The sequence below is a fragment of the Aspergillus alliaceus genome (assembly GCF_009176365.1).
Source record: "Aspergillus alliaceus strain CBS 536.65 unplaced genomic scaffold BDW43scaffold_22, whole genome shotgun sequence".
Taxonomy (NCBI): Eukaryota; Fungi; Ascomycota; class Eurotiomycetes; order Eurotiales; family Aspergillaceae; genus Aspergillus; species Aspergillus alliaceus.
This window is the reverse complement of record NW_022474705.1, coordinates 24,100-45,070: the sequence shown is the minus strand read 5'-3', so window position 1 is coordinate 45,070 and position 20,971 is coordinate 24,100. Positions and strand designations below refer to the sequence as shown.

Genomic DNA, 20,971 nt, shown 5'->3' with positions numbered 1-20,971 from the left:
GGAGTGGCTTGTCAATCCTAGGGTCTCGATGCCTCGTTATCGGAGTATGTCGGCCATCTCCGCGGCCAAGGTCTTGAGGGAACAACACTAGAAGCTCCGCGGGCATTTCTTTACTCATTGATCCGTGAGTCATACCAAGAGATGTTATCATAGATAAGATTACTGATCAGGATCAGACAAGCCTTTATCTCTTGATCTTCCCTTGTCTTGGCTTCTGTTTGTTTTACTACAATTCCCTACTCAGGAGGAAGTAGGGCTGGCAGTGACACGGGATTTGCTCCAGCCAATACTCAAACCTCCGGCAATCCCTCAAACAAGTTGTCTCTTGACTAGTGATGGATGCTCTACTGATAGGGCCAGGATGCGGCTAATTTAGTCCCTGACCGTGCGAGAACCTTATGGCAGTCCAATACGAGAAAACTCCACTCATCAGCAGCGATATCGCCTTCGCTGCCCTTTTCAAAATGCTTTAACCCAATTTCGTCCGTTGACTATACTACGGACGGATGCAAAATGCCAAATTTGAAGAACCCCCAACTCCAACATGATCACAATAATAGTTTTGATGAGCAACAGTGGTATGGAACATAGGAAACGTAAAGAACACGGTCGATCTAATTCCTGGACGTACCCTTGTCGCCCATGAGCTCGCATCCATTTCGTACAACTCCTACCAGACCACCAGTTTGCATAGCTTCGGAGCCTCCACCGGCAAGTCGGAACTCAATCTCAGCCAGACCTTCTAGCCAAGTTACTCGCGTCTGTGCAGGTACTTCTAGTTGTTGTAGCTGTTCGCCTAGGGCCGCAAGGATATCCGCCAGAGCCAGGCCCTTATTCGATTTCAAGGTATTCACGGTGTTGAGACATGAAGTAACGTCGCTAGTAGCAAGAATAGTAGTCATGATCTCTTGAATGTCGGAGGGGTGTGGTGCGGCTACGCAATCATAAATCGTCTCGTTTGTGATCAGTTCCGATTCAGGACGCGGTTGGTCCTTCGGTGCATTCTTCATTGGTAGCGGTATACCTACGCAATATCAGCATCTGGTTGAACGCTCGTCTTGGCTATACTTACTGCTTGCATAGCAGGCTTGTAGCACGTTTAAGGCGCGACGCATATCACCCTTACTCAATTTGACCAAGCTGTCCACGGCCTCTGGCTGAATGTTTATCTTCTCTTTCTCAATCACCAGGTCAACCAGTGACCTGATGTCCTGCTCCTTCAACGGGCTGAATCGGAACCGTGTGCAACGAGACAGGAGAGCAGGCGACAATTTGTGGGTATAATTGGCAATAATGCAGAATCTAGTGTTGGCGGTATATCTCTCCATAATCCGACGGAGTGCCATTTGCGCGGTCGCAGTCATAGCGTCTGCTTCGTCAAGAATGATCAATTTGTATGATGCAAGTGACGATCCACCGGAGGTCGGCTGAGGGGCCATGGAGAAGATTTGTTTTGTGCCTATAACCGGATGAGCTTATTGTCGACTAGTGGGGGTTACATTCGGGGAGGCAAACTGGCAAAGGTCTTAATTTGTTCTCTGACAACATCGATGCCTCTGTCGTCACTAGCATTGAGCTCGAGTACCATTTGCCGCATGTTCTTGCTTCCATATATCCGCCTTGCGAGCGCAAGGATTGTAGAGGTTTTGCCAGTACCTGGAGGCCCATACAGAAGTAGGTGTGGAAGTCTCTAGTGTATGTATTAGTGAGGCTGCAATATGTTGGTCTCTCGGCGCATACATTTGCATCGACAAACTTGTTAATTGTAGCTAAGATGTCCTGGTGACCCGAAACGTCTTCGAGAGTGTTTGGTCGGTACTTCTCAACCCTGATACGAGTCGGCAAGTCAGGCACTATAAAATGAAAAAAAAAAAAACTTGAAATGTACTACTCACCATGGAAGATTATCCTGAGCCTCGACAGGTAGGTCTGATGCAATCCTCTTAGCTTTTCCACTGGTATTATCGGAACTGAACTGGATTGCGCTTTTAGGCGGAGCATCCACGTCCATATCGTCCTCGTAATCCGACATTCTGCTGAGATCTGCTGACAGTAAACGATAATGGGTCTTTAGGGTAATTGATGCAATATTTATCAAGTAGATCGAGAGCTGTATGTAGATCGTAGAGCTCATGGGTGAAGCAAGACGCGTCAAAACACTCCCGCGCGTAAAGAGGTTCGGCGCCGGAAAATCTTCAGGAGCTCAGCCCTATCAGGGTGATGACATGCACCTCCCGCCGTCTGGCAGCACCGCCATCAACGACCTTCCGACGCTACTTCTTACTCCAACAATCCTCGATAGACAGGCGCTAAAGGGGATTGATTATATCATTAAAACTCTTCACAATGCCAGTAGGTGGTTTGCAGTCATTAATACAAGTATACCTCGACATCCCCTTATCTGACGCAGTTTAGGCATACCACTCCGTCTTCCTCCAGGATCAGGGTATCCAAGTAATAGGTACGCCGCTGCACCCCTCCTGACACTCTGGTCGCAAACTGCAACAGCACATCAAAGTTCTACAGCAAAAATACCAGCCATACTGACTTGATTTCCACCTGACCGACAGGCAATTTTCCCGTCCTTCCCCTCCGCACCCGCACTCGCGGCCCCGCATACACCCTTCCCCCGCTACCGCCCAATGTTTCCGACACTGAGATCGCCGTCGACAGCGAGTCCTACGACTGTGTAGACGAGATTCTGTCGCTGTTCCGCGCCAATGTCTTGTTCCGGAACTTCGAGATTAACGGCCCCGCTGACCGTATGCTCATATACGGCACCTTGTTTATCAGCGAGTGTCTCGGAAAGGTCAGGCCGAATATGACTGCTCTTGAGGCTGGAAAGGTACGCAAATGTTATATGCGCTCGAACGACGGCAATACTGACTGGAATATGCGCATGCTAGGCTCTCAACAACGTTGCGCTCGATCACTTCGCCATCCCGGGCGATGCTTCGTTCCCCCTTAATCAAGCTTTCGAGCCGCCTCGCGATCGTCAGGATGCTGAGACACTGAGAGCGTATGTCTAACTTACTTCATATGTTTGTGAGTGTGGGTAAGAGGCTAATGTACTGGGTTATAGATACCTCTCTCAGGTGCGACAGGAGATCGCCATCCGCCTACATGCTAGATTATACCCCGGTGGTGCTGGCCCTTCGAAGGTACTCATCTCTTACTTGGTTCCAACTTGACAATATTGATGACTAACTTGCACGATCGATAGTGGTGGCTTAGTTTCGCGAAGAGAAAGTTCATGGGAAAGAGCTTCTAGGTTGATACGTTTTCGTTTGTTTGGTCACTGTTCAGCGTACACAGCGTATGAAAGCAACCATTTAAGAATTTCCGATTTTATTTACCGAGAATTCTATTGTATCCGAACTGTGAAATATCTAGATATGAATTATTTTTTTTTCTCTCTTCCTCTCCCCTTCCCCTCTCACGGTCAGTGACGTGTAAAGTGGATGATGGGGCTTGAGTTAATGTGGTACTACAATCTCTAGTTTCTTAACATAAAAGTATGCAACAAATCGTACAGTATGACGTATATTTAAAAATCATGGCTGTCCAAATGCATTCTAGTTTACACGGTAATAATGCAAGGTTAATCCACGAGAGCCAGAAGGCCCTCGTGACCTAATGAATAAAATCATGACTTCATCTCAACATCTAGACCACTGCCGCTGTCGGCCGTGGGCGTAGGCGCCTCCTGCGCCACGACCTTTCTCTTTTTCCGGCCTGGGTTGCCTGCAGCCTGGATTGTCTGTTGGGTAGGAATAACTCGAATAGCATGGAATATATAACCCTCAGCGCCACCGCGCATAGACATGAGAGGATGCGTGCGTCCGGGGAGTACCTGCCAGGGACGTACTCGGGAGGTCTGAAGTGAAGGTGCCAGCAAGAGGGTGGGATCAAGGTGGAACTCATCCATTAATTCCGAGAGCTGAGAATCTTGCGGTTCGGTTTGTTCTCTTGACTGTTGTAACATCCGTTCTTTGAGTTGTTGCCTTCGGCTTATGAATGCTGATTTTCTCGGTGTCGAATAAAGGTCCATTAGTTCGGTGAGGGGTTCGATTGATGGGGAGTAGACTGCGACGTGGGCTGAGCCTGCTAATAACGGGACTGCGTGCTTCAGGACGCTTAGAGGATCCATGAGGGTTGCAACGATAAGACCGTCGAATTCTCCCGCCCGGGCCTCGTTGACGACGCTCTGAACGCGCGCCCACCTGTTTCGCTTCCTATGATAAGCGCCCCGCTTGTTGGATTTCATGGAGTATAGCTCAGAGTCCGGGATCACCTCTGGTTCTTGGGCGTAGATAGGGTCGGAGTTAGGGTCCAGGAGTTGCAACCATGAAACGGTCTTTAGATGTGTGTGGAGAGGATGTGTCTCGTCGGGGTTATCTTGGTTATAGCCGAAGTATTTCAGGAGGGATAAGTTGGCTTGCTTGTTTGGATGAACGAATGTAATGCTATTCCCTGATGCGGACATATGGGCTGGACGGGCTGGACGGCGCGAGGAGGAATCCGTCGGCTGTTGCTCATCATCCTGCGCCTGCTCTGGTTCACTCTTCTTGGGCTCGTCAGACGACGTTTGCTCCTCATAGTCGTCGCCATCATGTGGGTACAGAATTCCCATCCTCTCAGCCATCGCCGCAACCACCAACCCTCCTGTGTCATCGACAACGAGATAGCGACCGTTAGGCTTCGCCGCGAGAGTCTCATCAAGCGAAGCGCTACCACCGTGGTGCACATTTCCCCAGCAACCCAGGAGCCCAATCATCTCGTCGCGCATTTCCATAATCTTCGCTGCGCCTTGATCCTCCATCATGTGATTCGTAAGTATGCCCACGTCCAACGGAAGAACTGTAAATCGCTGCATGTACTTTCTGCGCTTCCGCAGCATATACTTGGCGAGGGAGAAAGTCGTCTTCTGGTCCAAGGCCGAATGAGACTCCAAGATCTTTGAGATAATCTCCCTGCCCGCCCCGCCAGATTCCTTTTTCAGTTCCTCGATCTCCTGCCACGTCAACTTTTGAGTCGACGCGTCGTCGATCGTTTCGCGGTTGGTGCGCATCGGCGTCCCATCCTCGTTTGTGTCGACCTCGTCGCCGTCTCCTTCCCCATCTGCAATTAATGTCTCGGCATGTAGTTCAGCCGCAGGGACCATGCGCAGACAGCTTCCATCTTTTTCGTCTGCGTTGTCAAGAATCTCGAAGGTCAGGTAGAAAGGTCGCCCGATGATCTGGTTCGCGGGGAAGCTTCCGAACTTTCCGAGGAAGACTGTTCTGGTTCATTCAGTTAGTACACTAGTAAATTCTATTGTACTGAGGTTCAGAGAAAAGTAGAAAGAAAGAAAAAAGATGGTACACACGAGTCGGGTTCAATCTTCTGGATTTTCGTGAACTCGGAGGGGAGCCGCAATGCGACGTATTGGTGGGGACGAACGTAGGAGTGCATCGTATTGGACGCGCTGTAAAAAATAAAAAAAATGACAAGGGTTGATATTAGTTCATGATCTCCAGTAGCACAAAAATTATGCCAGAATGAACCAAAAGAAATCTCCGCAAAGCTTAGAAAGCGTGTACGACCTGCGTAGTGTTTCAATGGTTCTTTTTACTTTTTTTTTGCGATAGCGCACGGACCATAAGCTATGATATTATCGACTTCTTTCTTTGTTCGGATCAGAGGTTCTTCCGCCCGATGGATAACGGCCTCACATGCATGAGAGTCAACTGTCCTGTTCATCGAAATCGAACACTATGTCCAAATAAAAGCAATGTTTCTAACTCATTAGATCATATAAACTATACTGCCAACTCCATGGAACTTGTATCAAAGCCCCACCGATGACCAAACTGATCCAATAAGATCTCTAGCTGCTTGTCTGTCTCCCAAAGCCACTTTTCATACTTCAGAGCCGCATTATCATGAATATGCTTCAACGCTGCCCGAGTAATATATACACAGCTCGGGGGTAGCAAATCAATCAAATGCGGTGACATGTTCACATGTGAGCCGGCAATGTCAATCACCATATTAGTGACGGTGTCCAAGGTATCATTAGATCTTCTTTTCCGCTCTTCCCATTTAACAGAACCTGGCTGTGTCAGTTGGCCTAATATATGCCAGTGTAGCATGAATAGAGCCCTAATATATTAGCCATATAAACCATATAGAAGCTATATGCCTGGCTCACCTGATAGCAATCCCAATGCCCCCACAAAACACGCCCCAAACACCCTGACATTGTGGAAGGAGATACTCCAAAAAGGCCCGCAATGAGGTATCAAGCTCATCTAATTGGCCTAGTTGTATATCTAAATAAGACGATTTGGTGGCCGTCAAGACTTGGTCCAAGAGCCACGCTGCTCGGACAGAGTACCCCAGGCCTCTCATCTCAATTGATACTGGAGCCGCAAGGAAGTGCGATAACTTGTCGCCATATTCATTATGCTCTGGCAGTATTTGTGGAGCATGGTTGAAGCTATCTGTCGCGAATGGCTGGCCTTGTGCTGATATGTCGCAAGAAAACAACCTTTACCAGGTTAGCAAGAGGGAGGGTGTGAGGACAGGGATTAATACCGTTCTAAAATGATGATGTATGACCATGTATTAGCCGCTTCTTCATCCTCTTTGAAGGTATGAAAGACTGTCGGCCGCTCATGGTGGAGACCCGCAGCGTACCCCATCCGTGCACAGCTAGTAATAGATAGGAATGCATCATCCGGCTTCCCGCGTGCATATTCATACAGCGCCAAAAGAACGCCGGCCTGGATTAAATGAACAGAAGGCGGGAAGGTCGCTTGTACTTGAGTAAAAAGCAATTTGATAGTCAGGTAGAGAGATTCACGGCTGATATGTTGCAGACTCCGGGGCAAAATCTCAGGGTGGTATGTCACCAAGCAGATACTGAGCAGGAGAGCGGAGAAGCTCGCTGGAGGGGGGCCTCCAACGTAAATGAGATAGTCGTGAAATCGTTTACGAGAAACAACAGGGAGATGGCGGTGGATTCCCTGAAAATAACGCACGCTAATATCATCAACAAATTGATTTGTCATTTGTATGATCCGACGGGCCTGCAGATACAAGGTCGTATCAATTGCTGTCGGGTCCATCAGCGGCCCCAAGGTTATAACATCCGACGGCCTCTCACTAGAGACCGAGTCCATAAGCAGGAACGAAGAACGTGTAATTGGATGGATGCATTCTAGATCGGCACTTTTCCCCAGCGGGACGGTGTAGCTTGGAGAAGGCTCTCTGGGAAGCTGTGAAACATATCGGCAGTCCAGTCCTTTTCTGATTTGGATTATTAACAGCACAGTGATATCAAGCGTCCCATACGACATACCTGATACAGTAACTGCAGGACGGAAGCATCTTATCACATCTCTTTTTACGCTTCTTACAATTCACACACACCAGCGGTGCATATTCTGGTAACACCATCTCGGCCTGTTGGAGTTACGCAATGGCACAGCAGAGCAGAGAAATATTCTCCCGTCGATCTTTTATGATACTATGCATGGTTGAAGAATCCATCGTTTTAATACAAGTGACCCGGGCAACAAAAATGGCCTAGCGGCGGCCAGCTGTCGGCTGTCGGCCGCCACCAAACTACTTGCAGCCAGTAATCGCAGCCCTATGCTAGCACCAGCCAATCAGCGGTTAGGTACTCTTGGATATTGTTCGATTTGACATATTTTGCGTTTTATTCCTCATGTAAGATCTAGGCCTAGCTAGAGTATAAATATTGGGATATCATCATGTATTAAGCCCAGATGTTTACTTTTTCAAGATACAACATTGGTCTGATATGTGTGCAGAGAACGACAAATCCGAACTGCCACCGGAAGGAGGCCTTCAAGGCTGGCTGGTCGTCGGGGGTTCGTTTCTTGCTTTATTTGGTACATTTGGCTTCTTGAATGCGTATGTTAAATTCAATTTTTCATGGCATCTAGCTAACATGAGCAGGATTGGTGTCTTCCAAACCTACTATGAGCAGAATACACTCTCTAGCTACACGCCATCTGATATATCATGGATCTTCGCGGTACAAATAGCTTTGATGTGGATACCAGGTCCTCTGTTCGGGCGATTGATTGACACCTATGGACCCGCCCCGGTGCTGTACCCATGCAGCGTGTTATGCATCTTCGCACTCTGTATGACCAGCTTGGCCACTGAATACTATCAAATCTTTTTTGCACAGGGTCTTGCTTACGGGATTGGGGCTGGCGGAGTGTTCACAGCAGCATTGCTCTGTGTGGGGCAATGGTTCATTCGTCAGCGAGGACTGGCAACTGGAATCGCTGCTGCTGGAAGTAGTTTGGGCGGTGTCATCTTTCCGATCTTCCTCGATCGAGTCATGACCCTTGTGGGATTCTACGGAGCTGTTCGGTATACGGCTTTATTTGTTGGAATTTGTCTAGCCATCTCATGTTGCTTGTTGCGGGCGCGTTTACCGCGCAAGGAGTGGAATAGCAAAGCCAAATGGTTCGATATAACACTGCTCAAGGAGAAGCAATTTGCGTTCTACACCGTAGGCGCATTTCTTGCTATGTAGGTACATTCCCAAAAGATTGAAAGTTCATACATTGACCATAAAAGGTGGGGATTATGGGCACCATTTGACTATATCTCGGGCATGGCCATTAATGCAGGCCTCTCTCCGTCCCTCGCCTTGTATTTGATATCGCTCATCAAGTATGTCCCAGATCTTTTAACCTCCACACATACTGACAATATAGTGCCACATCCGTTCCCGGTCGGTTACTTCCCCCTCACCTCGCAGATCGCATTGGCCATTTCAACGTTCTCACTATGGCCTCCTTTGGCACAGGGGCTTCAATCCTCGCCCTTTGGCTCCCATTCAACTACCATCCCTTGCACGCTGGCATCATCGTCTTTGCCCTAGTCTACGGGTTTGTCAGCGGGTCCCTCGTTTCTCTATTGATGCCGTGCGTAGCAAAGGTTGGAAGCCTCGAGACATTAGGCGTGCGCTTCGGTACCTTTCAGATGGTCATTGGCGTTAGGTGAGCCCCCTCCTAGCTATACATAAACTCTACAAAGACTGACAAAGTACCAGTTGCCTCACAGGACTGCCTATTATGGGCGCCATTTTGAATCGTCAAGGGAACACTGACTTCTCTGGTCTGCAGCTCTTTGGCGGAATTACATGTCTGCTGGGATCATGCGGCATCGGAATTGCAACTTACCTGCTAGGAAACCTCCGTCAGACCAGGAAGGTCTGATGCTATGGTGGTTTATCGGATATTGCCAACTCCATCAGCTACCTGTTTAGCCCTACCAATCCCAGCAATTCAAATAGCCAGGGTCCCTTAAAATCTACGTCTACTAATAATGCGTGAACCATTCCAGCTTTTAGATAGATAACTTGGAGAAGGAAAGTATATTTTAGAATGTTAGATTTAGATGCTGGTGGACGGCGAAGTGGTTCTGAGAAGGTATTTAGATACATTCTCCCACCAATGGGAAAGCATAGATTCTCCAATTGATCAATATGACATGACATAAGCCTATTTAATTTAACGAAGCAATCCCACGATGTGTATCTCAGAGGTTTTATCCTTCGCCACACGCAGCTAACACCCCCCTCGCAAGTGCACAGGTAAGGAAAGAGATTCGTTCCCGTGGCTATCTCAAGTAACAAGAGGTTATTCATCTCGCAATCTAAATAGAAGACTGAAATGACGAAGTATGGGGATATGCGCCCTCATACGGGACGGGACGATCCTCCTCCACCCAAATGCGCTCCTCAGCACTTTTATGCTGGGGAGGAATTAGGCCGTTAATCTTCCAGAGTCGTCTTTCTGTCTCGTCCACATGGTACTCGAAATCATACCCCCTTTCCAGTAAATGAGGCTTCATGATCTGGTCAAGACGAGAAGTTGTGCGAAGATAGGCCACGTCGACATTTGGAACATGAACGGCGATATGCGTGATGACCACACGGACAAACGGCTTGTCAGTGGCGGCCTTTGCTTTGCCGCCAACATAGGTATCGCGGATGTCCATTTTGAAGAAGTTGACTACAACGTAGAAGGAAGGGAGGCCAAAGTCTGTGTAGTTCTTGGTGATATCTTTGGCGAAGGCTTGCTTGGAGGCATCGTCTTCGAATGTGCCGGCCGGGTGGTAAATTTCCCAGAGTGGCATTTTGATAATTTGGGTCTTGAGAGTGAGGGGACAAGACTTGAATGGTCTTAGGTTTGGATTTGAGATTGTATGATATGCAAGGCCTTTATATAGACCCCGGGGTCAAGGTAACATGATATTCAGACGCTCTACGTAGTGCAACGTGGATTACTGATCAAGTCCGAAGGCTATGGAATTGCTCACGACCTACTGTACTATATACAGGCCAATTTGAATTCGCGGCACAGATGAGTCAACCTTATGATGTGATGATAATGCTCAAGAGTTTGGCCCGCGACAGCCCAATGGGTTTACACCGGATTACTCGTGAAAACCTAAAATGTTGATTCATCTTGCAGCAATAATTACCCAATTGCACCACTTCTTAGTTAAAAACTCTCGGAGATGATAGTCAACATTATTGATTGCTCAGCAGTTTAATCATCACAGCCGACGCCATGAGCGTCCTATAAATCTGAGCACCTCACACTGTTGCGAAACTCATCCACCCCAGCATCTGTTCGCCATCATTGTCAGCCAACGAGCTTCGCTAGACTTACAGCCATGACTTACAGCCATGTCTGGATCTCTTGTGTTTGTGACCGGGTCAACCGGCTTCATCGGTTCGCAGGTCGTCGCTGCTACTCTTAAGGCCGGCTATCGTGTACGCCTCAGTATCCGCAAAGCCGAACAAGAAGCTACTTTGCGAATATACTATACTGAATTCAACGATAAGATTGAAACCTGCATTGTTCCGATATCTCGCAGCAGGACTTGTTCAAAGAAGCTCTTCAAGGAGTTGACTACGTGTTCCACCTTGCCTCTCCTATGCCTGGGAAAGGATCCGATGTTCAGCGAGACTATATTGATCCTGCTGTCAAAGGAACAGAAGCCATTCTATATGCTGCTCTAGAGTTTCCACAGATAAAAAAGGTTGTGGTTGTATCATCTGTGTTGGCATTGGCTCCCTTCACTGCTTTACTCTCAAAGCAAGTTTCCGTGAAAGGTGAGTGAGTAATCTACCACAGCTATAACAGAAAGGTATGACTAACATCAGCACAGACAACACCGGCGAAATCTTCCCAGTTGACACTTCCATGGATTTCCCTGAAGGATTCACTGGCCTAGCGATGAAATACTCCGCTTCCAAGATCTTAGCTCACGAGGCAACTCGCACATTCTTGAAGAACAAGAAGCCTCACTACACCTTGATCACATTCCATCCTACCTTCGTCCTGGGAGACAGTCTGGTCCAGAAGACAGCACACGATATCGGCGGCATGAATGCTCTCTTCTGGAACTCTATCGAATCCGAAAAGCCCAAGATTGCTAATGTTTGGGTTCATGTTCGCGATGTCGCGCATGCGCATGCCAAAGCTCTAGAGACTAATATCGAAAACGGGACAGAGTTCCTTTTGTCCAGACCGGCTGTCTCCTGGGAACATGTTGTCAGTTTTATCAAGGCCAATTACCCAGCTCTTGACTGCAAGCTGGAGCCACCTTTTGAAAGGAGCTGGACTGTGGACACCACCGTTGCGGATCAGATCCTTGGCTTGAAGTGGAGATCAGAGGAAGATATGATTGAGGATGTTATCAACCAGCAGCTGGCTTTAGGGGCTAAGGCTTCTATTTAAAGGGGCCCTGTAGTATCTTGAGAAGATGTTGTTTTGCTGGAAGAGATAACACCGTTCTAAAGATTCAGGGTTCATGGCGCCTGACGACATGATGATACTTCCCAAAGTGCAGGTTTGAAAGCTTTCTTTGATGAGGTGAACAAAAGAGAGACCACTAGATGTATCAGACGGCATCATCTACCGTAGAACCGGCTATGAACGACATCATTTACAAAGACCACCACCAAGCGTTGCAAGTCGAAACGCAGTCTCGACATTGTGCCGTTGAAAAGCAGGCCCAGCGCCAATACAACGACACGTTTTCGCAACTACTATTGTGTAGGTTAGTATCTTTGAAATGCGTGGATATAATACTTCTACTATCCTACCTTCAATAAACTTGATAAGATTAAACCTTGACGAGTCTGGCATACTGTAATGCAAATCCGGAACAGGATATACGGGAATATCTCCCTGGATTGGAACTCCTTTCATGTTGAGAAAGCCCAATACACCGTGAGCGTCGAGCCAATCCCCTGGGTTAGACATGCAGGGGAGCTTGGATTGGTCTTCTCGACGGATGGGGCTGTTCACATTTCGTAGGGTGCTGAGCGCGTGGGTTCGAAGCTCGATAGTGTTTACATCTTGAAGGGCGTTCTGAAATAGGCATATCAGAAGGGTCTTGTCGTCGGATGTCAGCTGATACCCAAAGACTTCATTGAGCTTAGTGACGTGGTTGGGCATTCTGGTCAGAAGTAGATATGCGTTCTGGGTACATTTGCGGACTAGATGTTGGGCGAAGGTGAGTATTGGCATAGAGGAGATGTTTATTAGGTTCGTTATCAATGTAGGAGGTGCAGTTATATCATCCTGAATCGATGATTGCCCCTGGGCTGCCGGGGAAGCGGGGTTGGTAGAAACGGGTGTCGAAGCTGGTTTTTCCATTTCTGTCGATGGACTTTCCTCACCAGCCAGATCCATCTCTGGCGGGGATTTCCCATCACTTCGGACCTTTGCCAGGGAGACGAACACTTGATTAACATGATGTAGGTTTGACATTACATCAGGGTCATGTTTGAGATCTGTCTCCAAGAGCATACCACTGAAGGTGATAAACTTTTGGCTGAGCTTGTCGATCCCTTCTTCCAGTTCCTTAGTTCGGGCTTGGAGAGCCAAAATGGTCTGCTCTTTGCGGTCACGGTAAGCTCGTTGTGCCAGTCGAAGCTGGTGTCGACGCTTCTGCTTTGAATCAGAATGTGTTTAGATGATTAAGCATGAGTGAATTATGTTGAACAAACCTCAGACTTTTGAGAAATCGCCTTCTGCTGCCGACGGGCTCTTCGTTTAGTTTCGGGTTCCTAGGGAGGTGGTTTAACGATCCGTGGACAAAAAAGATATGTTTCATGTTGATAACCTACCATGGAGTCAACCCCAACCTCACTGTTTAAGACAGGTTATAGAGGGTAACTCGAGTCGTGAGTGAGGGCGAAATTGAGGAACAAGCGCAGTATCAGCAAATGACCTACGTTGCCCTCAAATATATGGCTATGTGTGGAACAAGTTGTTACCACTCAAAGCCCCTCAAATACGATAGACACAGTACCAGAGACGGTGAAGGTGCACGGTCAATAGAATAACAAGCTAAGATGTTATACTATTAACTCCTACAAAGACAGTAAGTACAAATAGAGGGGAAGAAACGAAGAACAAAGTCGAGACTGTTCTTAATCACGAATGGTTCTATAATTTAATGCTCCTTGTCCTGAGATGAAGGTCGTGGTAGAATATTGATGATTGATTACTGATCAAGGCTGAGCCAATAACTAATCAAGATCCGGGATTATTCAACATCGCGGCGGGGGGCGATTTACTTGACATTTCCTAAACAAAATTCAATCCTCACACCCCAAAACAGTCCTGGACTTTTAGGCCAGAAGAAAGAAAGATTTCTCTATTAACAGGGGAACGAGCGTCCCTTTCTTTTAATCATTCAGGGTCCCTCGGACATGACTCGAAACACAGGATGAAAGAAACTAAACAACCAAAAATGCACAATGCTTGTTATATGTACGGTGCAATAAGACCAATGCATTTGATTGGGGAAATAATTCAGGATCATTTTGAGGAAACAAGTGTAACGATCTATCAAGTATTGAAGGCATCATATCTTGGAGCTTTATATGGTGTCCATTCTTATTAGAATCATCGTTATTATTTTTGATGCTATCTAGAGCTAGCTTATCACTTGAACTCCTGGACGCTTGCTGGCCGGATCACCCTACTGGCCGGTCCAATCAGGACCGCCAGCCGGAATCCCCAGCCAACATCATGTATATTAGTGGCGGTGGGTGGTCGGAACCGCCACTAATATAGGATAGACATGTCTGTGGCTGAGTTGTTTTTAACGGGTGTGGGGTTTGACGGTATAATACGGATACGATACCAGGGATTTCCTTGGATTGCCAGTCAGATGGCTATGCTATTTGTTAATGGACGGTCACTACGGCTCCCCGACCAAATTCGCCTTCCTTCATATCCACTCCACGCCCCATAATTAAGTTGAACTAGTTTATCTGGGAATCCGGGTGCCTGTTATCAACATCATCTATTTCATGTACACCACAATTACCCCCCAGATTCTTTCAGGGACATCTGCAGAGGTTATATAAAACAAAGCCATGGCATGTGTTGTCTGACAAGCATCTTTTAAAGCAACGGATTTATTGGCCCTCTGCCTTACCTTACGTATGCCATCCGAATAGCTTTGAGCCACGTCTCAGCTCTCCGATCGACCATTCGTGCATGAGGGAAGCCTTATTCACCAACTCGTACCCTTTGTCATACACCTCTCATTGGTCGTTTCTAGCGTGCTCACTAGTATTCCCCCATTCATCCTTAACGGTGTTGCCTCAAGGTTCAATATACGTCTGCCTTCATGGTCTTGCGCAAGCGAGCTCCGCCACATCTGTACAGCCTGAACAAGGGTAATGCACATTCTGAACCTCGCGCCCCGATCTCTCAGATCTCCCCTACCTCGAAATCGGTATCGTCCTCATCCCCGAAGCGCTTGACCCGCCCGAGACGAGCTCAAAGCTCTCCACAACCCCATCGGCCTCCCTCTCAAGAATCCGTGTATTCTCCGGATCTCAATACCTCGCCAGCATTCGATTTGATGCCCTTGGAACAAGCCCAGAGATCTCCGGTTCGATCTTCGCCAAGTGAAATCATGAACCCTTGGACGGATGAACTCGCGGAGCGACCTGACCAGGGTTATAATGGTTCAGGGCTGCCGGTCGCTAGCAGTGCTCCACCAAGCGAAGCGGTCGAGAATAAGAAGGGAGATCGTGTGCCGTCCATTCTTGTTGCTGGTACCCAACGGAGGATGGCTGCAAACGAATGGCAGCAGGGGGATGTCAACGAGGCTCCTGACTGGGAACACGTGGGAAACTCCCCTGTTCAGCTGCAGTCCAACAACCCGTTTTTGAAGCCAAGACAACCCGAACAGAACCCATGGGATGATAGAAACCCTCGTCCATTTTCCGAAGCAACATCTGTATCCCATGATAGTGCAAATGCTCGTCTAGGACAAGGTTCGATGAGCCTCCTCATTTGTCCATTTCCCCCATTCACAGGAGCGCAACGCTAACCCAAGACAGATGAGGGATATATTCCGATGACTGCGCGCTTGTCTCTTTTTGACCAGTCCGCAGAGTCCCCATGGGCCGAAGAACGCTCTAATCCTGCAGTACATCCGCCAACTCTGCATGAAAACCAACAACCTACAGAAGATCCATCATACCCCCTTCAATCAACGTACGGAGGTGCGAATGCTCCGTCTCCTTTCCCACAGCCTCAGGCTACTCCTCCTTATGACACTCAAACCACGTATTCTCAACAGCATCAGCGAGAAGATCAAGCCAATGGCCTACCAAGATATGAGACAGGTACTTCCGCACCTGCGATCCTGGGGTCCTCTCATGCGCTCATTGATATCGACGAGTCGGCGAATACACATATACAAGCTAGCGAGCATCGAGCAACATCATCTGTGTATTCCGACCAGAACGGACGCCAGCAGCGTTCAATACCGTCGCGGGACAGTCAGTCAGGCGCTGCACCACCTCTCCCAGAACGCTCGAGCGTTTCGCAGCCCAGTCAACTGTCATCTGCTCCTCCAATCTCCGAGACCGAAGCGAAGAGGCAGCAGGAGCAAAGATCTGAAACATATTCGATCAGGCACGTCAATTGGATTGACGCCACAGGAAAGCTGCGCGATTGCCCGGTTCTCGCGCAAAACCAAAACGGGCCATGTCCATTATTAGCGCTAGTCAACGCTCTCGTGCTGCGGTCAAGTCCGGAGTCTCAGCCTCCTATCGTCAGAGCCCTACAGACGAGAGAACAGATATCTCTAGGTCTCTTGATTGAGGCACTGTTTGACGAGTTGACGACTTGCTCTGGGCCGGATGACGAGCTTCCAGATATCGAAGCCCTAAGTCGATTTTTAACTATGTTACACACGGGCATGAATGTCAATCCAAAGCTCACGCTGGTATGGGCACCTAGTACATTAGATTGATTCCCGATACTGACAACAAGGCAGGAGTCTAGTGATTCGGTAGGCACATTTCTAGAGACTAGTGATATTAAGTTCTATGCCACTTTTGGCGTACCGCTAGTGCATGGCTGGATCGCGGAACCGTCTACGGAGATTGACGGGGCGTTGACTCGGGTTGCAAGCTTCTACGAAGACATTCAACTTCTTCCTTTCCGTAAACAAGAGCTTGAGGATCGTGTATACCAAGACGGGTCGCTCACCCCAGAGGAAGAGCAAGTCATGCAAGATATCCACACCATTCAGCAATTCACAGACATCGACAATGCAACTCAGCTCAGCACATTCGGGCTTCAACACTTGAAGGGACGGCTGCCGCCGGGTTCGTTATCGATTCTCTTTCGTAATGACCATTTTTCTACCCTCTACAAGCACCCGCAGACCCTTCAGCTTTTCACGTTAGTGACTGATGCTGGGTACTCCCATCGTGCGGAAATTGTATGGGAGTCTCTCATTGATGTCAATGGGTCGAAATCTGGCTTCTTTGCGGGCGATTTTCGCCCTGTCGGTCATACCTCGACTGGAGCGTCCGACCCATCTGGTCCACGAACATCCAGTAATACTGGTAACTCTGGAATCTCCTCGTCAGCCTCGCACGACCAGCAAGATAGAAAATTGTCGCCACAAGAGCAGGCTGATGCAGACTATGCCTACGCTTTATCCCTCCAACTCCAGGAGGAAGAGCAGCAAGCCAATGACCGAACTACTGGTAGCCGTAACCAGCGAGTTTCCGCCCCAGTCCAGCCTCAAGGGTATTCGGGGGTACCACCCCCTACGCGTCATCGCTCTACAGGGCATCGTCCTTCACGACAACCTGGGCGAACCTCTCCACCTCGTGACACTAATGATGTCCCGCCGCCTTCCTATGAACAGGCAGCTAACAGCCCGGCTTATCATTCCCCCCCGGGAGGCTCTAATCATAGGAATTCACCTTATATGGCTCCATATCAGAGAGCACAGTTCGGACGACGACCGCCAGGTGTGCCTATTACAACTGGACCTTCGGATCGCGCTAAGGACCGGAATAAGGACTGTATTGTCATGTGAACTAACTGGAACGAACGTCCACGGCTATGCGTCCTAGTTGGAAGATATGTTTGACGATGAAACGATACTTTTTGTATGATCCTATGTACTGTACTTTATATAGACTCGAATCGGAACGGGCGGCTTTGTCTATGTTGAGGAAATTTCTGCGATACCAGTTTCATAGTGTCAAAGCAGCCGAACGCTTATCTCTTGATGAAGCATATTTGATCTGGTTGGCTCATGGTCTATCTGTCCCAATGTATGTAGATCTCTACTAGAATCGTCAGGGAGTTTCGCACGTACATTTAGGCTATTTCGTCGCGAGAGGTATGCCAGAATAATTCTCTCATGTTAGTGAGACGAACCATCTGATCCGGCATGTGACCAGCGACCTTTTTCCACGAACCATCAGACTGTCGTTTCACATCTAGCTAGCTCACTCATCCGTCTTGCCCATTCTCGCATTTCTGGTACTACAGAAATCCCCTGCACCCGCGTTGTGGCGTCTCGGCACCCACACACTCATCTCCAATATCTTGAGACAACTTTGTTTATTAAAAGGCCGCTAAAGGCCCACCGACAAGAGCTCCCAGGAACTTCCCATTGGAGCAAGATACCCACCATATGATCCCTTGACTTGGAACTTTTTCTTAGTGTTTCATATACTTACCTAGAACCTGGTTTATCTTCATGTTCGGCGAATAGTCAGTCATCGGTAATTTCTACCGGTGCTTATTCGATATGCATTCCGGTAACGCGTGTGGATGTAATACGTGGACTGTTTGAGCCGTCGGTAGAATGGACGGCGAACACACCGATGGATTTATCCATATTACGGAGTAGATTTCATTACTTGATCGGGATGGCGTGCACCTCAACTAGCCAACTTTGGAGGAGATTTGCGTCATGGTATACTTATGCGTTTGTCACATTCGGCGAAATTGCCTGACCGTGAGGTTGTCTCCAAACATCCATCTATAACAAGCGGCTTCTCGGTTCCATCCTTCGAATCGGCGAACCGGTCAAAGGATTACGATTAATCAATTCCAAGTGCCCCTAATGCATTGTGACTGGAGTTATATCCACCAACACCTGTTGGTCAGGTTCTGCCTTGCTTCGGGCTTCCAAGCCTGAATTTTGTCACATAAAAGATTAGTCTTGTCTCCATTCCCTGCTCTCACAGATCTTCAGAGTGATCTCCAGAACTCTGAATCACTACAGGAGTGTCGTTAGAATGCAACCATTATGCCTTCTAGCCCTTACGGCTTTCCTTAGAGGCACCTGGGCCTTAGGTGCCAGTTGTACAGGGTCTTTTGACGCCATCTCAGCTTCGGATTATGTAGCCAAGGCTAACCCAGGGTGGAACTTGGGCAACTCTCTCGATGCTACCCCCAATGAAACTTCCTGGAACAACGGGCCTGTTGAGGAAGCCACATTCGACTATATCAAATCTGCTGGATTCAAAAGTGTTCGTCTTCCAGGTAAGAGATGTAGCTAATAGCCTTTCAACTATTCAAAGTGCTAACAATCTCACTAGTTACATGGACACACCACTTCACTAGAGGCTCGCCTGACTGGACTGTCGATCCGAAATGGTTGCAGAGAGTTTCTGATGTTATAGACATGATCACCTCTCGTGGCTTGTACACCATTGTCAATGTTCATCACGGTAAGCTTTTTGGATACCTTCATACACATACATGTGCCGGTGACTAACAGAGCAGATTCATGGGAATGGGCCGATGTCACTAAATCCGATGCCAACATAACCCAAATTGAGGAGAAATTTTCTAAACTATGGTATCAGATCGGTACTAAGTTGGCATGCAAGTCAAGCTTGGTCGCTTTCGAAACCATCAATGAACCACCATGCAATACTGCTGAAGACGGTGCCAAGCTTAATAGACTTAACGACATATTCCTCAGGGCGATCAATCGTGCGGGTGGCTTCAATGCTAATCGGGTCGTCAACCTAGTAGGCGGAGGCATGGATAGCGTGAAAACCTCGCAATGGTTCAAGGCCCCTGCCAATGTCACAAACCCCTGGGCTCTTCAGTTCCATTTCTACAGTCCCTGTAAGTAGACCCTACTCTTCTGGAGATTTTGGCTCTAACGCATCCACTCAGATGATTTCATCTTCAGCGCTTGGTAAGCAAATTTGGTTCTCTATTGATCTTACATTAACCCTTACCTCTTCTAGGGGCAAGACCATCTGGGGCTCAGACTCAGATAAGGCCGAGCTTGATAGCACCTTCGAACTTCTTCGAGGCAACTTCACCGATATTCCCATAATACTTGGAGAATTCGATGCCTCCCCAACCAACACTGAACCTGCAGCACGCTGGAAGTATCACGACTACCTTGTTCGCACCGCCAAGAAGTACAATATTAGTCCTATCATTTGGGACAATGGACTCGACCATCTGGACCGCGCATCAGGCATCTGGCGCGACCCAACATCTATCGAGATCCTCACTAACGGGGGCAAGACCAACAGTCTCCCAGACAGCACAGAGGACACCGCTGCAACAAGCCAATGGTCATCGGCTTATATCTTCCATAAAGTCGGAACAAAGGTCACCGATCAAACTCTACCCTTCCTATTCAACGACAACACCCTCATCTCCATTGAGGACTCCAAGGGAACCACCCTAAAGGCCAGCACAGACTACACGGTCTCCGGTTCCAACGTCACATTCCTAGCCTCGCTCCTCTCTAACTATTGCACGGAAACATCCGAGCCAGGGCTTCTCCCCAACTTCACCCTCAAGTTCTCATCAGGCGCCTCCCCCGTCGTTCAGATCGTCCAATGGGACACCCCTAGCCTCTCCTTCACCTCCGCTGCCGCCTTGTCCGTTTCTGGATCTGACCTTTCCATCCCCATCACATGGAGAGGGATCCCCAAGCTTGCCTCTGTGAAGGCCCTCCTTAAAAATGGCACATACTTGGTTGACGATTTCAGTAAATGGTTTGGTCCTTTTGGCGAGGCAAGAACGGTAAGTCTTACTTCATCTTGCCCACTTGCTATATATCTAGTGGAGTATTAACGTTTTTGCTCTTGGATCTACAGACATACAGCAGCCAATGGAATTGGGATGATAAGAACGTGATTCTGACTGAGGCTGCCATTGAGGCTGTTGTTGCCGCGGGTCAGGATACCGTTTTCACCTTTGAGTTCTATCCGCGTGTTGACTCGACGAGCAATGCGGTCAATTTCACTCTGACTGTCTAAGGGATGAGTGTTGTTGTTTGAGTAAATCTCACCGCCATTAGTTTCTCATTTTCTCTTCCTCGCCTTTAGCTTATCCCATTTGTTGTGTGGTATTGGTTTTCTATTCGTTTGATATTCGTTTAAATATATTTTTTACTGTTGTTTAGATACATCTTATCCAAGTAAAAATAGAGTAAAAATGTCTAGTCCAATGCACTAGCGGTAAACTCCATATAAGTCATGGTCAAGCGATTTCTGATAGAATAACCGAATAAGACACAGACAGAGTACCAAAAAATGATTAGACAAGATACTCAGCATATCAATTTCATAAGCCAACCCTCTATATTCCCCCCC

General features: G+C 48.0%; 10 protein-coding genes across 10 annotated transcripts; 5 read left to right on the top strand and 5 right to left on the bottom strand.

Annotated features, from left to right (window-relative positions):
* Positions 1-614: 614 nt before the first annotated feature.
* BDW43DRAFT_300255 (replication factor C subunit 3) lies at positions 615-2,032 on the bottom strand (the record flags this gene model as incomplete). Its single annotated transcript, XM_032044861.1, has 5 exons — positions 615-1,024; positions 1,073-1,459; positions 1,516-1,690; positions 1,741-1,828; positions 1,896-2,032. 5 exons carry the CDS (start codon positions 2,030-2,032, stop codon positions 615-617), a joined length of 1,197 nt encoding a protein of 398 aa, XP_031900207.1.
* A 234-nt stretch (positions 2,033-2,266) lies between these two features.
* Positions 2,267-3,521, top strand: BDW43DRAFT_276114 (actin-related protein 2/3 complex subunit 3). The gene is made up of 6 exons (XM_032041919.1): positions 2,267-2,352; positions 2,416-2,461; positions 2,571-2,845; positions 2,907-3,019; positions 3,083-3,161; positions 3,224-3,521. Exons 1-6 carry the CDS (start codon positions 2,347-2,349, stop codon positions 3,269-3,271), a joined length of 567 nt encoding a protein of 188 aa, XP_031900206.1. The 5' UTR covers positions 2,267-2,346; the 3' UTR covers positions 3,272-3,521.
* A 57-nt stretch (positions 3,522-3,578) lies between these two features.
* Positions 3,579-5,600, bottom strand: trm6 (tRNA 1-methyladenosine methyltransferase subunit GCD10). Its single transcript, XM_032041918.1, has 2 exons — positions 5,369-5,600; positions 3,579-5,282 (listed from the first exon to the last, which is right to left on the bottom strand). Exons 1-2 carry the CDS (start codon positions 5,452-5,454, stop codon positions 3,647-3,649), a joined length of 1,722 nt encoding a protein of 573 aa, XP_031900205.1. The 5' UTR covers positions 5,455-5,600; the 3' UTR covers positions 3,579-3,646.
* A 189-nt stretch (positions 5,601-5,789) lies between these two features.
* On the bottom strand, positions 5,790-7,487 carry BDW43DRAFT_276110 (fungal specific transcription factor domain-containing protein). Its single transcript, XM_032041917.1, has 4 exons — positions 7,346-7,487; positions 6,580-7,293; positions 6,194-6,532; positions 5,790-6,144 (listed from the first exon to the last, which is right to left on the bottom strand). Exons 1-4 carry the CDS (start codon positions 7,441-7,443, stop codon positions 5,802-5,804), a joined length of 1,494 nt encoding a protein of 497 aa, XP_031900204.1. The 5' UTR covers positions 7,444-7,487; the 3' UTR covers positions 5,790-5,801.
* A 323-nt stretch (positions 7,488-7,810) lies between these two features.
* Positions 7,811-9,248, top strand: BDW43DRAFT_319650 (major facilitator superfamily domain-containing protein; the record flags this gene model as incomplete). Its single annotated transcript, XM_032048956.1, has 5 exons — positions 7,811-7,923; positions 7,969-8,556; positions 8,605-8,700; positions 8,745-9,029; positions 9,083-9,248. 5 exons carry the CDS (start codon positions 7,811-7,813, stop codon positions 9,246-9,248), a joined length of 1,248 nt encoding a protein of 415 aa, XP_031900203.1.
* Positions 9,249-9,535: 287 nt separating this feature from the next.
* On the bottom strand, positions 9,536-10,356 carry BDW43DRAFT_319648 (tautomerase family protein). The gene has a single exon (XM_032048955.1). The coding sequence runs from the start codon at positions 10,168-10,170 to the stop codon at positions 9,688-9,690; it is 483 nt and encodes a 160-aa protein (XP_031900202.1). The 5' UTR covers positions 10,171-10,356; the 3' UTR covers positions 9,536-9,687.
* A 370-nt stretch (positions 10,357-10,726) lies between these two features.
* BDW43DRAFT_311088 (uncharacterized protein) lies at positions 10,727-11,783 on the top strand (the record flags this gene model as incomplete). The annotated part of the gene is made up of 3 exons (XM_032047116.1): positions 10,727-10,813; positions 10,918-11,155; positions 11,212-11,783. The coding sequence occupies 3 exons, from the start codon at positions 10,727-10,729 to the stop codon at positions 11,781-11,783; spliced, it is 897 nt and encodes a 298-aa protein (XP_031900201.1).
* A 204-nt stretch (positions 11,784-11,987) lies between these two features.
* On the bottom strand, positions 11,988-14,558 carry BDW43DRAFT_311087 (bZIP transcription factor; the record flags this gene model as incomplete). Its single annotated transcript, XM_032047115.1, has 5 exons — positions 11,988-12,094; positions 12,152-13,001; positions 13,061-13,120; positions 13,181-13,202; positions 14,503-14,558. The coding sequence occupies 5 exons, from the start codon at positions 14,556-14,558 to the stop codon at positions 11,988-11,990; spliced, it is 1,095 nt and encodes a 364-aa protein (XP_031900200.1).
* A 139-nt stretch (positions 14,559-14,697) lies between these two features.
* BDW43DRAFT_311086 (uncharacterized protein) lies at positions 14,698-17,421 on the top strand (the record flags this gene model as incomplete). Its single annotated transcript, XM_032047114.1, has 3 exons — positions 14,698-15,352; positions 15,419-16,311; positions 16,363-17,421. The coding sequence occupies 3 exons, from the start codon at positions 14,698-14,700 to the stop codon at positions 17,419-17,421; spliced, it is 2,607 nt and encodes an 868-aa protein (XP_031900199.1).
* A 608-nt stretch (positions 17,422-18,029) lies between these two features.
* Positions 18,030-20,735, top strand: BDW43DRAFT_85936 (putative extracellular endoglucanase). Its single transcript, XM_032050605.1, has 6 exons — positions 18,030-18,884; positions 18,941-19,072; positions 19,128-19,478; positions 19,530-19,551; positions 19,604-20,399; positions 20,474-20,735. The coding sequence occupies exons 1-6, from the start codon at positions 18,638-18,640 to the stop codon at positions 20,633-20,635; spliced, it is 1,710 nt and encodes a 569-aa protein (XP_031900198.1). The 5' UTR covers positions 18,030-18,637; the 3' UTR covers positions 20,636-20,735.
* The last annotated feature ends 236 nt before the right edge of the window (positions 20,736-20,971 follow it).

Excerpts from the sequence above, each read along its gene's own strand:
- BDW43DRAFT_319648 (XM_032048955.1), bottom strand. The coding sequence starts at position 10,170 with ATGCCACTCTGGGAAATTTACCACCCGGCCGGCACATTCGAAGACGAT.
- trm6 (XM_032041918.1), bottom strand. The coding sequence starts at position 5,454 with ATGCACTCCTACGTTCGTCCCCACCAATACGTCGCATTGCGGCTCCCC. Across the intron at positions 5,283-5,368 it reads CAGAAGATTGAACCCGACTC|AACAGTCTTCCTCGGAAAGT; the intron begins GTGTGTACCATC and ends TGAATGAACCAG.
- BDW43DRAFT_85936 (XM_032050605.1), top strand. The coding sequence starts at position 18,638 with ATGCAACCATTATGCCTTCTAGCCCTTACGGCTTTCCTTAGAGGCACC. Across the intron at positions 19,552-19,603 it reads GATTTCATCTTCAGCGCTTG|GGGCAAGACCATCTGGGGCT; the intron begins GTAAGCAAATTT and ends TACCTCTTCTAG. Across the intron at positions 20,400-20,473 it reads CTTTTGGCGAGGCAAGAACG|ACATACAGCAGCCAATGGAA; the intron begins GTAAGTCTTACT and ends TTGGATCTACAG.
- BDW43DRAFT_276114 (XM_032041919.1), top strand. Across the intron at positions 2,462-2,570 it reads TCAGGGTATCCAAGTAATAG|GCAATTTTCCCGTCCTTCCC; the intron begins GTACGCCGCTGC and ends CCTGACCGACAG. Across the intron at positions 2,846-2,906 it reads CTGCTCTTGAGGCTGGAAAG|GCTCTCAACAACGTTGCGCT; the intron begins GTACGCAAATGT and ends TGCGCATGCTAG.
- BDW43DRAFT_276110 (XM_032041917.1), bottom strand. The coding sequence starts at position 7,443 with ATGGTGTTACCAGAATATGCACCGCTGGTGTGTGTGAATTGTAAGAAG. Across the intron at positions 6,533-6,579 it reads TACATCATCATTTTAGAACG|GTTGTTTTCTTGCGACATAT; the intron begins GTATTAATCCCT and ends AACCTGGTAAAG. Across the intron at positions 6,145-6,193 it reads GGCATTGGGATTGCTATCAG|GGCTCTATTCATGCTACACT; the intron begins GTGAGCCAGGCA and ends CTAATATATTAG.